The sequence below is a fragment of the Marmota flaviventris genome, chromosome 8 (assembly GCF_047511675.1).
Source record: "Marmota flaviventris isolate mMarFla1 chromosome 8, mMarFla1.hap1, whole genome shotgun sequence".
Lineage (NCBI taxonomy): Eukaryota > Metazoa > Chordata > Mammalia > Rodentia > Sciuridae > Marmota > Marmota flaviventris.
The window spans coordinates 9,199,586-9,217,138 of NC_092505.1; the positions used below are offsets into that span (position 1 = coordinate 9,199,586).

The 17,553-nt window shown below is 45.2% G+C and overlaps 1 protein-coding gene across 1 annotated transcript in view; it reads right to left on the minus strand.

Annotated features, from left to right (window-relative positions):
- Clic6 (chloride intracellular channel 6) overlaps positions 1–7,405 on the minus strand; it is a 39,997-nt gene extending 32,592 nt beyond the window's left edge. The window contains exon 1 of the mRNA XM_027929311.2: positions 6,332–7,405. Within this exon, the coding sequence (XP_027785112.2) occupies positions 6,332–7,405 (1,074 nt within the window). The remainder of the gene's footprint in view (positions 1–6,331) is intronic.
- Positions 7,406–17,553: the final 10,148 nt, after the last annotated feature.

Consider the following 17,553-nt stretch of genomic DNA (forward strand, 5'->3'; position numbering starts at 1 on the left):
TAACATAAACTAGATACGGCAGTCAACCAATAAGGAATCTCCACACTTAATGGCTCGCTGGCGTTACTTCACAAACCGCTCCCTCTGGCAAAATGCCAGGTGCCATCCTGACTTGTTTACAGACCCTAACACTATGTGTCATGAAATATCCTTCTTTTGCTATTTTTTCAACCATTTACAAAGGGAAGAAGCATTCTTAGGTTGCAGGTGGACAAAAGCAGCTGGCAGCCTGGATTTGACCTGTTAGACATCATTTGCTGACCCTGGTCTAAGCCAGACTGGTCACCACCCTTCCACCCCAGCCCACCCCAGCCCACCCCACACTCCCAATCCCTGAGGCCTAAGTAAGGCCTGCAGGGGGCGGGGCACAGAAGCCATCCCTAGCCAATGGAACAGAAGGGAAGTCCCCTCCAGTTGTGGGAAGGGACCCTTCCCCTGATTCCTCCTGGTTGAGGGACAAAGACCCAGCCCTTCCCCCTCTTCCTGCCCCAGGTGTTGCTGATCAGATCTGATGCTGGAGGCTCAAGAAGCCAGCTTTTGATGATCAAGGGAGAGAGAACGCACAGAGTCAGTCTGTGCCCTCTGTGGTGGCTAAATTGCTGCATCCCATTTCTGGTAAGGATAAGAACAAACTTTAGTTTAAACCCACTTGTTAGCAGCTAATCTACTGACTGCAGCCAAACACCCTCCTAACACCAGGGTGCTCCCGCTGCAGGCCCCTCAGCCTCCTGCTCACCCCCATGCTCCTTCCCTTCACATGTGCACTAACTGGGATCTCTCAAGTGCCAGGCGCTGCACTAAAGCCTAGAGAACAGAGATGGATAAAGCAACTCGGTCTTGGCCACGCGGCCTCCAGCCCAGGGGAGACGTGATGATCCCATGAGGTATTACACTGCTCAATATCCATTCTTTGTAACAGATACTACACCCTGGGAGGCAAGGACCTTCTCAGTCTTGCTGCTATGGTGTGAATCTGTCCCCTAAAGTTCATGTACTGGCAACTATACTCCAAAACTCAGATGTTTGTGGTATTTAGAAGTGAGAGTGGCCCTCATGATGGTTATCGGTAACTCTATAAAAACTGGATGAAGAAGAGATCCTTGAGTCAGTCTTCTATGTGATACCCACCACCATGTGATGATACATCTGGCCTTCACCAGATAGATGCCAAGAAGGGGCTGGCACCATGTTCTTGAACTTTCCGGCCTCCAGAACTATGAACTAAATAAACTTCTATTCTTTATCAATTACCTAGCCCTGGGTATTTTGTTATAGCAACAGAATAGACTAAGACACTTGCCAGTACGCTCCAAGATTCTAGTGTGGTTTCCAACACACACAGTCCTTCATGGGTGTGGAATGAGACTGGCACGATGCTTCAGGTTCCGTGCTTCTCTAAGAATGGGAGAGAGGGTGGGCTGACTCCTGATACACATTCCTTCAAATCCTTGGTTTTACCTAGGCACGTGAAATGAAAGGGTAAATTTACACACTTAGAGGGCCCAGTGTAGTGTTTCTGAGGATACCCTGCCAACTTCGGATGCCCGAGGAGATAGGATAGCTGAGTGCATCTCAGGGAGAAAGGCTGGCCATGTGAGACTAAGGACATGAAGGTCACCAAGGGAGGGCTATGCTGAAGGCAAGGAACACAATTGCTACCGTGAAGCACGCAGCCGTCAGCCCACACAGGGATGGGAGCAGCAGCCTGTGCACCAGGCAGGACCGAGCCACAGCTCCTCAGAGCCCCCAGCTCTGAAGCCCTGATGCTGACATCTTCAGGGAGGAAGCCGCCTTGTGCCTCTCACTAGGGGCACTGAACTGGGCTGGTGGGGAACTGATCCGTGCCATGTCCAGGTTTTGCCTTGAACCCAACCACCTACCTGTCGTCATCAGGAAGCACCAACCAAAAAGCACCAACCAAGAGCCCACTGCTCGCCAGGTGGTGAGGCCAGAGGCAATCAGGACGGGGCTCTCAGTGTGGCCCCCGGGGCCGCATGGGCCCACACCGTGCCTTCATGCATGAAGTCAGCAAAACGTCCTGTCCTACCTATTTTCAGCATGAGTAACTGTACTGATTTCATATATGTAATTTACAAATGGGTTTTCTATGATAATCAGGAAAAACCCACAAAACAGTGGTTTGAAGGGAGAATTAAAGGCACAGAAGCCCACCCTCACTCGTTTCCTCTAGAACACCCGGCACCCACACAGTTAGGAAAGCAGCACTGGCTCTCTCCCAGGGACGTGTGCAGCAAGCCACAGCCGGCTGGTCCCTCGGGTGCCTGTGGACCCATGGTGTGACAATGTGGCAGGTCCTCTTTTCTCTTTTTGGCATTTCTGGGTGTCGATGCTTACTCGAAGGCCATGTCTGTCCCGAGTTTCATTTTGTTCCATCAGGTCTGTTTCACCTCTTTGAAGAATCCCAATGACGCAAGCGCATGAGCTCAGGGACTTGTTCTAGTTAAACACAGGCTGTCCACAGCACAGTTTAAGAAATTCCTAGGCTGCGGCCCGGGATCACCCCCGGGGTCACACAGAGCGTTTTAAAGTCATGTAAAATTTGCCAGGAAACCCATATTTCTGAGCACCCACTCCTAGCCCCTGCCTCAAAGTGCCCCTGCTGAATCAGACGTCACCAACCACTTCAGCTCTTGTGTTTTATTTGCTGTTGGTGTGTTGTGTTGCCACTATGTTGTTACCCTTTGTTGTTGTGAGTAAAGAAGGAAAAAACTTCTCTCACAAAATATGACTGGGGGGTTGGTTACCTTGGAATGGGATGATACAGTTAACACTTCTTTAGGGGAGAAAAAAAAAACCAAAAATCAGCATGATCCACGATTGATTTGCCACAGGATCATTCAAGAGGACTTGCTGGGCCTGTTCTATGGGTTCTGGCTCTTTTACAAGAATACAGCCTTGTAGCCTTACAGAAGAAAACGAAGGCAGCTTAACAACAGGATGACTTTCATCAAGCTGGGGAATATGATCTATTAGGTAGCTAAAATCAGAAGGCAACTGGAAGCAATTAGAATTACTATTATGGGGCTGGGGTTGTGGCTCAGAGGTAGAGCGCTCGCCTAGTGCGTGTAAGGCCCTGGGTTCGATCCTCAGCACCACATAAAAATAAATAAAAGTATTGTGTCCAACTACAACTAAAAAAATAAATATTTAAAAAATAATTAATAATTACTATTACACGTTACTAGGTCTCTTTCTGGTATCTTTTTGTAACCAATATGTTTGTTTTTAAGAATAGGAAGAAAAGTAAAAGTTAGAGTTCACAAATAGAATGTGGCTTAATTAATTTTAAAATGTGTTTCCTAGGCCCTCATATGAAGGCTGGAGGGATGTCTGGAAGAATACTGCAGGACTCTTCCTACAGAACAGTTCTGTGAATTCTATGTTCCAGCTGCACCGCAGAAAACCTGCTATTACAACAAATCCCACGCTATGTATGATGATAATACACATTTTTAAAACCTTATTGTTAAAATTTTTTAAAAGGTCGAAATAAATAAATAAATATCCTTAGGTCCAAAGTGGGGGAGCCCTACCCACCATGAGTACTTAACGAAACCCAGGTGACGTGTCCACTGTGAAATGCAGACTCCACCTCAAACAGAGCCCAAGAAGGAACCCAGAAAAGGCTAAATCTGGCAAAGAGATCTGTATCTGAGCCAGGTTAAGTATTTTAAATCAACTAAAACAAACGCAGAGGATACGGCAGCCCAAAGGTCTTTTGCTTGTTCATTGCTTTCGGGGTCTCATTTGTCCCTCTGGGTCCCCCTTTATTTTTACGGAGATGATGAATGGATGGGAAGAAACCGAAATGGCTTACTGAAATGAGGCACATCTTAAGAGAACCTCAGAAGTTAGCTGGCCTCACTGTTTGCTTCCCTGAAGCAAAATAATAAATAAAAAGGACACTAGAACACCAGGCCAAGTACTGCATGGAGGTTGAGCTGCCCTGGCCTTAGCCTACAGTCACTCCTGAGCAGCAATGAGAAAAGGAACTTTTTTCACTTTTTACAACACTCTTACCCCCCAGAGAATGGACATAATTAGACACCTAGAGGAATTTCTCTTCAAAAAGAAATGGAGACAGTCTCCCTACAGAATCAACGGAAGCATATAGGCGCTGAGCAGACATAGCAACAAACACCCAAACCTACACCATGCGTATTTCAAGACAAGCAGAGCTCAAAGGGCTTCATGGAATCTATACTTGAATCTCCACAATAACCACAGGAGGTAGCTCCTATCATTGTCCCCATTTTTGCTCAAGAGATAACAAAGGCACAGAAGGGCTGAATACCTTCCTTGCCCAGGGTCACATGGTAAGAAAGTTGCAGAGCTAGGATTTGATTCCAGCCCCACAGGCTCTGGAGTGCACGTTTTTTACTACAATACTATACTCATACAGACTGTCACCCATTCAGACTTTCCTCTTGCCCACACCTGCATTCTGTCCTGGACATAATGATGCATTTCACACAGTCCAGAAAAGATACAAGGACAGTGCCATGTGTGCGTGAAACGTCAACAGAGGGACATCCAACCCAGTCTGCGGTGTAAAAGCCTCCCCTCTAAAAGCCTCCCCAGAAGGGGTGAAGTCCACGCTGACTCCTGGACATGCAGCCAACCATTAGGACGCAGACAGGGACAGGGGTAAGTGGTAGTGATGCCTTTCAGGCAGAGGGCACAGTGTGTGCGACATTTCAAGGTGGGAAGGAATGTGGTTCTCTTAAGGAATAAAAAGTACTTTACCAAGAATGACACCACAGTGCCATGAGTGACATGATGATGGGGACTCCCCAGCAATACCCAGGAAAGGCCAGAGAGAAAGGGGGCAGGGTTAACATCATGAAGGGCTTGTGCCTGGCTCCAGAATATATATGGGTTCACCTGAAATTCTGCAATAAACAACTAAATAATTGTACACTAAGAAGCAAAATGATTGGGTTTTTCCTGGCTCACTGGTGATTTAGAAGGGACTAGATTGAAGAGACTTGCACAGAAACGGAGAAAGGTAAGAAGCTGTAACACGAGACCATTTGCTGGAATCCTGCAGCCATGCCACCAGAGCAATGGAAAGTTCCTTAAACCAAGTAGGTCTGAACCAACCGGCAGCACACACCCAGTCTTCCCACAACCTTCCTAAGGCTTGTGCCCTCGGGTTATGCCCCAATACATAATTAGATGTTTTATTCCAGTATCTTAAAAAAAAAAATGCTGCCGGGAACAGCTCCTTCTCCATAGAATTAACACAAGCCTGCTTCTCCCCAAGTTCTTTGCCACTTAAACACTTCTTGAAATTCTGATATGAATCATTTTGGGAGCCCCACCACCACCACCCCTTTACTTATTAACATTTCAGCCCAGGAAGTTTAGGCCACTACAGGCTTCTATAAGCCTGAAAGTATTTCTAAAGGATTAGAATTCAACGTGTAATGCACATTCTTGATCTTATTATCTCCAGCTTCCCAGGGGTCTGGCCAAAGTTCTTCAGAATGGCTTTTTTTTTTTTTAAACAAAGCTTCTGGTGTGAGCAGCTACTGGACTTTGCCCATGTATTTTTGGAACCTTGTAAAAACACCTATTAAACTCAAAACATCCTTCCTCTTGTCTCCTCCATCTTTTCTCTACAGACTCCTTCACAAATTAAATCACTGCTCTCTTCCCAACTGAAGTGAGATAGAATATCACACACACACACACACACACACACACACACACACACACACACGCAGATGATTGTCAAGTCACCAGCCTCTTGCATTCTTTCAAAGTAAATGGTAAGATGTTCAATGAAAACGATAATAGGTAAATAAGTTTCCCGTTTCCTCCCAAACGCAATCGGGTTCTTAAAACGGAATTGCTTTTTGTAACTTAAAACTGTTCACCAGCTCTGGGCCTTGGGATTTCAGTCCTGGGGCTACTTCTCACACTGAACCTACCAGTTTGCATAGTTTCACTTCAGGGATCAGAGTTTGCTTTGGCAAAAATCCTTGGAACACCAATAAGGCGTGTCCCTTTTGGTCCGTCCCGCCCCCCTAGTTAATTCTTTTAGTAACCTCCGGACCAGGGGGTCCAGTTAGGATTTCAGGACAAAAATAGTGGAATGCTGACCCCACATCCGCATTACCCACCGCCCTAGCCCTAGCCCTCCCCCAAATGCTCCTGCAACTCTTCTTGAAAACCTAGTTGGGGAGGTGGAAGCGCCTGGTGACAGGACATGGGGGAGGAAGGAACCTCCCCACGAGTCCGTCTTGGATCTGAGGGGACCAAGACGAGAGAAGACGTCCTAAAAATTGGGGGAAGCGAAATTTACCTTGACGAAGAGGGTGATGTCGTGCTCCTGCCCCGGGTCCCCCTCCTCCGACGCCTCGTCGTTCTCGGGGCGGCCGTTCACGCGCGCCGACTCGTCGCTGCCCTGCGCTCTGCCCTCCTCCTCCAGGTGGTTGCTGAGCTTGGCCTCGGGCCCCTCGGGCCCCGTCTCCTCCGCCACCTCCCGATCCTGGGTGCCGTCCGGGGGCTCCTCCTCTCCCCCAACTGCCGAGGCGTCCTCGCTCGGGGTCGGATCTCGCCTCTCGTCTTCCGCCTCCATCTCCTTCTGGCCCCCACCCGAGTCCCCATCCTCGCCAGCATCTGCCTTCGCGTCCCCAGGCACCGCTTCTTCGGACCCCACCTCCCCCATGGCTCCTGCAAACTCTTCCGGGCTGGGCCCCCCGGTTTCCGCGACAGCGACCTCAGTGGTCTCGGACTGGGACTGAGGACTGTGTTGCTCCCGGTCCTGGTCCTGGAGCTCACCGTCTGCCTCTAGCGCCCCTCCCGCCAGCCCCTGGGCGTCCATGCTGTCCCCCGAAAGTCCCTGGGCGTCTGTGGTGACCTCCGGAGCCTCCAGCCCGTGCTCCGTCTCCTCCTGCGCCGCTGGGATCCCGGGGTCCCCGGACTCCCCAGACTCCCCGGATGCCCCCTGAGCCTCCCCTGCAGCCTCGCCCTGCACGCCGCGCTCCGGGCTCGCCTCCTCCACCTGCCCGGCGCCGCCCGCCGCCTCCCCTCCCTGGGGAGCTTCTGCGCCCCGCGGTTCGCCCTCCTCCGCCTCGGTCTGCGCTTCCCCTGGGCCGCGCGTCTCGGTCCCGGGGCCACTGCCCGCTCCCGGCGACAGCTCCCCCGTGCACCCTGGGTCCGGCCCGCCGCCTTCTTCCTCCTGGTCGGCCGCTGTCGCCGCTGCGCCCGCCCCCTCTCCCCCGGGCGCCTCCGCGGCGCCCTCGCTCGCCTCCCGCCCCTCCGCCTCCTGTCCTATGGCCCCGGCTTCGCCCGGTCGCTCGGCCAGAAGCGCTGGGTCCTCGGGCGGCCCCTGGGGACCCGAAGCGCCACCCTCTGGCTCGGTAGCCTCAGCCATGGCCACAGATTCTTGTCCTTGACCCGAGACCCTTCCTTGACGCTGCAGAGGTGCTGGTGGCGCCTAGCGAGGAGCGAGGTGCGGGGACTGCTGCGCCCTCTCCGGGAGGTCGCGCCACTCAGGACTCTGACCGCCAAAGTTTCGTGCGGAGCGAATTCCTCTCTGCCCCAAGACGCTGCGCCCCTTCTCTCTGGCTTAAGGACTGTGGGCTCTTCTAGTGATTCTCCCGTCTTTTCACCCGACTGCAGTCTAGACGCGGAGCCTGGAGGTGCAGTGCAAGCACCTTTGAAGTACCCGACCCGCTGTCCACTGCGCTGGGGTTGATCAGAAGTCCTTGGAGCCAATTCCATCCCCCTGGGGTTTGGGCGGGGTTTGCGTCCCCCCTCCCATCTTTGGGTGGCCTGGGAGCCTGGCCAATGATAGCCTTCCTGTGGCCCTTGTGGATTTTAATGAAAAGATTCTGATTCTACTGGTCTCTTGGTGTTTTCTGGAACCGTTTCAAGTTCCATAGACATTTAAATCACCCTCAGAAACACACCCTGGCACTTAAACTCCTAATTTCCACCTCATCCCTGAAGTGAAGCATTGAGCAGTTCAGATGCCCAACAGATGATGTCCACGTTGTACCTTGTGTCCAAGGGCAAGGGTCCCTGACAAAAGGAACAGGGGAGACCACAGTAGGCGGCTTTCCAATTTCAGCAGAGCCCTGCTGAGAGGTTGCAGAAGCCTGAATAGAGAAGCAAAAGGAGCCAGATGAGATCTGTGGTGAGAGATGTGTGGGTCTCTCCAGGCATGACAGGTACTGGGAGCCCTGCACTGCGAGGTCTTAATACGGCCCTGTTCTCTGAAGCACTGCGAGTCTGTGTACCTCGTGGACTCTCCCAGATTCTTTTTAACTTCATGACACTGTTTTGCCCTCGGTGTTGTGTGTTAAGGGTTTGGAAAGCTGGACATAGGAAGGGAAAAATCCAAGAAGCGAGAGGCAGGAGCTGTGGAATTCAGTGCTCTAGCAATGGAGGGAAGATGAGAGGGAAGGGGAGGGGGGATAGTAGGGGATAGGAAAGGTAGCAGAATACAACAGTCACTAATATGGCATTATGTAAAAATGTGGATGTGTAACCGATGTGATTCTGCAACTTGTATTTGGGGTAAAAATGGGAGTTCATAACCCACTTGAATCAAATGCATGAAAGATGATATGTCATGAGCTTTGTAATGTTTTGAACAACCAATTAAAAATAATAAAATAAAATAAAACCTGTGTGTTTTCACCCCCTAAAAAAAATATTCCAGGATCACAGACCAGATCCCTTCTCTATAAAAAGGAATATGTGTTTTAAAAGAAAAATTAAGAATGAAAGGGAGAGAACCGTTCCAAACTAAAACTAGTCAAGAACACAATAAAACAAAGCTCTAGACCAATATCTCCTAAGAACACAGATGAAAAATTTCTCAACAAACCACTAGAAAATAAAATTCAACAGCATGTCAGAAAGATCATATGCTGTTATCAAGTTGGTTGCACTCCAGGGATGCAAGGATGGTTCAACATATGCAAATCGATGAACTTAATGCATCAATAGAATGAAATAGAATCAATAGCATCAATAGAATGAAAAATGAAAATCATGGAATCCTCTTAATTAGATGGAAAAAAAGCATTTGATAAAATTCAATATTCCTTTATGTTAAAATTTCTGAACAAATGATCCTATTTCAATATGATAAAGGCCATCTTTGGCAAACCCAAAGTCGACATCTTATTGAATGGGGAAAGCGGGAAGCACATCCTCTAAGATCAGGAACAAGACAATCCTGTCGGCTCTCTCTGCTCTTATTCAATATAGTACTAGAAATTTTAACCACAGCAGTTAGGCAAGAGAAAGACATAAAGGGCATACAAATAGAAAGGGAGGAAGTAAAATGATCCCTGACTGCAGACGATATGATAAGAAACCCTAAAACCTGCACCAGAGACTATTAGAACTGATAAACAGATTCAGTAAAGTAACAGGGTACAAAATCAACATATAAAAATCAGTAGCTTTTCTATACATCAGTAATGAATTTGCTAAGAAAGAAAGCACAAAAGCAATCCCATTTGCAATAGCTACAAAAATAAAACCACCTAGGAATAAATTTAGTCAAGGAAATAAAAGAACTCTACAGTACAATTTACAAAACAGTGATGAAATTAATTGAAGAAGACCCCAAAATGGAAAGATTTCCATGTTTTTATTTTTTTGTTTGTTTGTTTGTGCTGGAGATTGAACCCAGGGATTTGTGCATGTGAGGCAAGCACTCTGGTAACTGAGCTATATCCCCATACCAGGTTCCCATGTTTATGGATTGAAAGAACTAATATTGTTGAAATGTCAATACTGTTGGAATGACCTACAGATTCAATGCAATCCCCATCAAAACAGAATAGAGATCCCCACAATAAACCCGCATATCTACAGTCAACTGATTTTAGACAGAGGCACCAAAAAAATGCAGGCCACAGGGCAGCCTTTCTGATAAATGGTGCAGGGGAAGCCAGACGGCCACATGCAGAGGACTCACATTTGATCCTACTTCTCACCCTGCAGAAAAATCCACTCAAAATGGATCAAAACCCTAAATGAGAGATCTGAAACTACTAGAAGAAAATGTAAAGGAAACACTTTAATATATTGGTCCAGGCAGTCATTTTTTGGATAGGACCTCAAAAGCATAGAAAACAAGGATAAAAATCCACAAATGAGATGACATCAAACTAAAAAGCAAAGCAAATCTTCAACAGAGTGAAGAGACAATCTACAGCAGAAAATATATAGGATAAATATTTCCCACCATTTATCTGTACGAAGGTTATAGAATATAGAAGGATTTTCATCATAACTTTCTTTTTGTTTATTTATTTCATTGACTTGTAGTCATTGTACATATTAATAGCGTTCAGTGTAATATTTCCATACCTATAACTATCATATACCAATTTGCATTTCCCCTAACCTTCCCAACTAGTAATCACTGTTCTACTTTAGTTATTTTGTTGTTGTTGTTTTGTTTTGTTTTTTGTTTTTTTTAGCTTTCACACATGCTGTGGCTTGGATGCAAGGTGTCCCTCAAAAGCTCATATGTGAGACAATGCAAGAAGGTTCAGAGGAAGAAGATTGGGTTGTGAGAGTCTTAACCCAATCAGTGATTAATTCCCTGATAAGGATTAACTGAGTGGTAACTGAAGTGATAGGGTGTGGCTAGAGGAAGTGGGAGTTGGGGACGTGGCTTTGGGGTATATATTTATATCTGGCCAGTGGAGTCTCTCTCCTGATCACCATGTGAGCAACATCCCTCTGTCACACTCTTTGACCATGATGTCGTGCCTCACCTCGAGCCCTGAGGAACAGAGCCTGTTGTCTGTGGATTGAGACCTCTGAAACCATGAGCCCCCAAATAAACTCTTCCTCCTCTGAAGTCATTCTGGTTGGGTCTCTTAGTCACAGTGAAAAAGCTGACTCAAACAACACATGAGAGAGAACATGTGGTACTTGCCTTTCTGTGTCTGGTTTATTTCACTTAACATAATGTCCTCCAGTTCCATCATTTTGCTGAAAATGGCAGAACTTCCTTCTTCATAGATGAATAATATTCCATGCATGTTATCTCTCACGTTTTTGTTTACAATGAAAAGCATGTAGTGAGCCTATTATGAGGCAGGCTAGCTCTGTGGAATATAGTAAGGAACTAAATTACCCAAGAGGGTACCATCTAAGGAAAGGAAGAGAGACCTGACCTGGCGCTCCCTGCTCCCTCCATGATGCCTCCCTCCGTGGGATGATGCATGAGAAGCACTTCTTCAGATGCCAACACCTTGATCCTGCAACTCCCATCCTCCAGAACAGTGAGAAGGAAATTAGTTAATTTTCTTATTTATGTTTAATTACCCAGTCTGTGGGCTTCTATCATAAGAGCCCAAAACAGACTAAGATAACAGGACAGGAGCCCAGAGACACTCAGCTTCATGTCAACTTTCTCCAGGGTCATACCCTCCTGGAAAGAAACAAGATAGAGACACATCTTTGAGTAGATGCCCCAAAGCAGCAACTACTCAACATATGTCCCCATATAGGTGAGCTAAACAGATGTGTCGGGCACAGACCTGCTCCAAGACAGGAGTCCTGGTGCACTCACCAGACCAAGAAAGCAACCATCAACTTTATCCCTTAAGCAAGAAGCCAGCACCTTCAGCCCCACAGCACACACACCACAGGTTTAGAGTCCCTTATGAGGACCTCTCAAGGCCAGATGTGTTTCAGAAAACAGCAACGTGGAAAAAATGATTGAGCGTCCATATTGCACATTACATAACACGACACACCACCCTGAGATCAAGCACATTAATATTTCTGCAGTGACATAGGCGGACCTCATGTTAGGCAAGATGTGCGAAAACCACACATGGCTTCAGGGGCCCCCCAGTTTAGATTTACCCGCCAAGTGAGTTCAGATCAGTCTGGTTTGCTTCTAGATATGTTCCCCCAAAGCTTGCCGTATTCTGAGCTTTTTAGGATTTCAGAATGCATTAAGCATTAAGCTGTAAACCACTGAAGGGCTCTAGGTTTATTGGCCCCACTTGGGAAACTGTGAGGTTAGATACAAGTCCAACTTTGTTCTTAACAAGAAGCCAATGGTCTCCCAGGGACCAAATTTAAAAGATGTCATTACTTGTGTGAGTGATAACATTCCACAATTTTGAATCAAGCAGATGTGTCCGGGTGTACTGACTACAGGAGGGCGAGTATCTCAGGAAATATCTTCTCTTCAGTTGTTTGTGGAGTTGGCTAGCCACAGACTGTTTGCTGCCTGGCTGGCTGAGAGTTGGCACTGGTATGTCCTTGTAGAAAAAAGATGCTGATGAAGTCTACTCTGTACTGGACACTGATCCTGCATGAACAGGCTGTTTTATTTTATAGTTTGAGATTTATACATTTATCAGGTTTGGATTCATTTACCCACATTGATATTGGCTCTCAAAATACCATCTTCCTCTCTGTATGGTGTAGAATCTTTGACTTTTTAATGATAATCTTAATAAGCACTTTTAAATTTCATATAATTTTGCAATTTATTCATTGACTGTAATTATAGTTTATTTCTAAATAAATACAAGCACAACACAGAAAATATAGAAGATACAAATAACAGAACTCCCCACGACTTTTCTATAGTCCATGACTAAATATTTTCTTTCTTTTGAGAGAGAAAAGGAAAGAGACAGATTGTTTAGACACTGGGGATACGCAATAACAACATTGAGAAAGTCTTCTCCTTTTCAGGGCTTTTGGCTTGAACAAAAATAGAGTTAACAATGAAACCAGATAACTTTGGATAATGTTAAGCTTTATAAAGACATCTACACCAGTGTGTACAGACACCCACACATACCCAAAAAACAGAACTCCTTTCTCTCACACCCTGCATCCAACCCACCAGCAAATCCTATTGTCTCCACTTTGTAAAATAAAATATAAAGAATTTCCCTAACAATTCTCATATTGACCTCAGAATCACACTCTGAGACACGTCATCCTAATTCTTGTCTTTATAACTGCTATCTTAATAAGTTCAAAAGGGAGCTCACACGCAGTATTAAGTTCAAGTGCAGATTTCACATTAGCTGGGATAACTAAGTCCAAAGTGGATTTTTGTTGTTGTTAGTTTGTTTTTGTTTTTTTGAGATGGGGTCTCGCTATATTGCCCAAGCTGATTTCAAACTCCTGGGGTTAAGCAATTTCCCTCACTCTCCTCAGTATGGGGACTACAGGTGTGTGCTATTACACCTGGCCAAAGTGTCTTTAAACAGAGGCTCTGCTGATAACAATTCCTTTAAGCTCAATTAACTTGAGCTGTTACAAGTATGATGCAGATGTCACTATTAGACAATATTTAGTGATTTACACTGGATTCCTCATAAAGCTGAAGACAAATTCACTGAAAAGTGTAATCAACAGTCATTTAACATGGTTAACTGAGTCACCTCCTAAAACATAAAACACAACCAGAATACAACCGCTTTCCTCCACCTCCATTGCTACCACTCTTGCTGGATTATTACCAAAGCCTCCTCGCTGGCCCCTGCTTTTCCTGTGCCTTCTGCAGTCTGCACTGCATCCACAGCCTACTGAGCCACACCAGTCTGACTGGCCATGCTGCTTTCATGCTTGAAATCTTTCAAAGTCTTCCTGCCTCACACCAAGAAAAGTTGAGCCCTATGCATGAAGTAGGAGGTCCTATAAAATGTGACAACCTCAATCTCTTTCTGGCCTCATTTCCTACCACATTTGTCCTCCTTTATCAGATATTTTAGTTTCCACTGTTTCAGTTACCAGTGGTCAACTGTGCTCCAGAAATATCAGGCAGAGAATTCCAGAAATTAATAATACTTTATGTTTTAATAATAATAATTAATAAGTTTTAAATTGCTGTCCTGTCCAGGATGTGAGTCATCCCTTTATCCAGTGTATCCACACTGTATATGCTACCTGCCCATTAGTTACTTACTAGCCATATCATCTATTAGATTCATTGCTAAGGTATCACACAGCTTGAGTTCAAGTGATCCCTAGTTTACTTAATAATGCCCCCAAAGTTATTGTTGTTCTTTTCCTACTGTGCTTAATTTACAAGTTAAACTTTATTATAAGGAAAATGAACATATAGAAAAAAGTAGTATATGTAGGATTCAGTAGTTCCATGATTGTAGGCATTCAGTGGATGTCTTGGAACCTGTCCAGCACAGATTAAGGGGAATTACTGTGCACTTCCCTAGCTCCTGACACATTGGTCTTTGTGCTGCTGTTGGAACTTCTGGGCATTCCTCTGTCTGGGATGCTCCCTGCATCCTCATGTCCTGCTCCCTTACCTCACTGAAGTGTTGATTAACCTATTTTCCCTAAGCACCCTTGTTTAAAGCATAGTCCATACTCCCTGGCATCCTTCTCCACCTAATTCTTCCCCATAGCAGTCACCTCCACCTTACATATAATATATTCTACTCACTTATTATGTCTACCCTAACTCATGCCCCTTCTGTGAAGGTAGAGGATCTTGTCTGTCATTGCCTAGAACAGAGTCACATAGCAGAAGCTCGATAAAAATTTACTAAATGAATGAATACATGCATGCTTTTATATGTCTATCAATCTGAATTAGTTTTTAAAAATATTTCTCATAGTTGGTTTTTAACTTTGGGGGACAAACTAATGTCACAAGACTTGTGTTCACAGCAATTCTTATCTATTGACTTTGGTGAATACCTCAGCAAACACTTTTAGTTATCAGTAGGGGCTAACTCAGTTAATGTAAAGGAACACAAATACCAAATAAATAGAGTAACGAAGGTCACTATGAAGTCACTCAAAGATTTGCACATGGTCAACCCTGTCGCCAGCACTAGATTAGCTATTTAAATAGCAGGAAGGGTTAAACAGAGGTGACAGCTTCGTGGATGGGCAATAAAAGGTATGACTGTTGGTCATTAAATAGTCTTTAATAATTGTAGAGCTCTTTCTCCTGCCATGTTCATGAGGAATCATGTAGCAGAGTAGCTCTGAGATCACAAAAAACTCAGGATGTTTTGTCTTGTTTTGGTACCAGGGATTGATCCCAGGGACACTCAACCACTGAGCCACATCCTCATCCCTTTTTTCATATTTTATTTAGAGACAGGGTCTCAATGAGCTGCTAGGGCCTCACCAAGTTGCTGAGGCTGGCTTTGAACTTGTGATCCTCCTGCCTTAGCCTCCCAAGCTGCTGTGATTACAGGCATGTGCCACCATACCCAGCTTTTTCAAGGGCTCTTAAACTACTTGAGAGTTTGTTGTTTTCTAGAATAGATAGACTTGCTTCCACATGGATCCCAGTCTTTTTCTAGCTGGTGGAGGTGTCTCCTCCTTCAGAAGCGCTCTTGCAACTCTAGTTTATCTTCAACATTCAGATCACAGCATGACAGCTGCTCCTTCCCCTCTCTAAGTGGCTTCAAATCCAGTCTTGATCCACCTGGCTTTGCTCAGTGACTTATTAAGGCATTTCAGAGACCTGAGCAAGCAGGCAGAGATTGCAGGCTAAGCCAATGAGGCACGTCTGCACATCTTGCAAGTCAGGGGGACATTCCACAGAGTGGACACAAAGGACCATCATGGCAAATGGGTGGGTTCTCAGATGGCCTGATTTAAATGCCTGCCCTACCTTCTAGTACCTGTGTGGGTTTGATTCAGTTTTTCATCTGCAACAGGGCAGGTTTTAGTAGGACCATTGTCATTATGAATTTTAAATCAAATAATGTATGTGTTATACTCTGCACCTCATTTGTTACGACCTCGTTGATGGCATTGTCACAGAGAGCATAGCTGTCACAGCTTGACAGCATTTAATAAATGTTGAAAGAGTCTCAGACTAGAGTGACCCTTTGTCCCACTTAGCCAGTGATGGTCCTAGAAATTATGCCTGCAGTCTCAGCAGTGTGATTATGAGAGCGCCTCTGCTGTCACTCTTGGAAGTGTCCCAGGGTGGACAATGATGTTATGGTCCTGCTGCCATGAACTCATGAACTCATCCAGCTGGCAAGAGGATTTTCTGTTTTCTTGTGGGTGTTCTACGTGACCTTGCACTGTTCTCAGAACGAACGCAATTTTGAGTGGATGGTTGCTCAATGATTGAATAGATAAAGGAAGAGGAGGAAGAAGAAGACCGTTTGTTATCTTATTACAAACCATCAGCAAAAAGTCCTCCCAGGGGCTGGGATTGTGGCTCAGTTGCCAAGCACGTATGAGGCACTGGGTTCGATCCTCAGTACCACATAAAAACAAATAAAATAAAGGTATTGGGTCCATCTGCAACTAAAACAAATTAAAAAAAAAATCCTCCCAGAAAGATATCCTCTAATCTGGATGGGAAAGGCAGAGGATCATCACAGGCCTCAGATATAACAGGGTGAGCCCTGGGGGAGCAGGGAAGGGGTGGGAGCGCGTGTGACCGCACTCCAGGCTGGCCTCTGCACCCCTGGGACTGCATTTAGGCCTCTGGTTCTCACAACACCTTTACTTCTGACACCAGGATCAACAGTCGGATTTTGCTGGACATAGAAACAATACCAAAACTTGGACAGAAGCTCAATTTATTTATGTGTTTATTTTTGAATTTATTTATGTTTGAATTGACTTATTTTTTAATTGAACCCAGAAGTGCTTTACCCCTGAGCCACATCTCCAGCCATTTTATTATTATTATTATTATTATTATTATTATTATTATTTTATTATTATTATTTTGAGACAGGGTCTCACTAAGTTGCTCAGAGCCTCACGAAGTTGCTGAGGCTGGCTTTGAACTTGCAATCCTCCTGTCTCAACCTCCTCTCAACTCCGCTGCTTTCTGACTATTGTTTTGGGTAAACCACCTCTTGACAATAAACCTGCTGCATATTCTGAGCTTTGAAAGAGATAATATTTGAAAGTGTTTTGTAAGCCATGGAATTTCTGCACAAATGCCAAGTAATATCATTAATTTGCCTACTGGCCATGACTGGTCCTATTGATTTTCATGGTCCAGATATTGGAATTGACCTCACCTTTCTAGAATACAGGAAATTTATCTACAATATTAATGCCTTGACACTTGTCAAAAAGCCAGCTTTCAAGACATTTAATTTCCTAAACTCTAATTTCTTAAATAAAATCCTGTAAAAAAATGATAGATAAAGGGAAAGAAGGCACTAGAACATATCTTTCTCCCACACATCTAGAAAAAGTCTCTTACCCTCCAGGAGCAAGGTAAACTCTAAGTGTCCAAGAGACACAAACAAGCTAGCTATTGTGATTCTTTCCGGTCCTTTTTTTTTTTTTTTTCCATTCTACATGTGACTACAGGTCCACAAAAGAAAGTATAGTACATCTCAAAGTCCGCATCTCTATATGATATTCATGAAATTATTATCTAGAAAGACTATTTTCATGCTACTCACAAAATTGGAAAGATCTGTCCATTCACCTACCCATCTATTGTCTGCCCATTGTCCATCCATCCACTCATTGTCCCTCCATCCACTCATCCATTCATCCATCCCCACACCCATCCATCTATTTACCTGACGTCATTCCATCCAC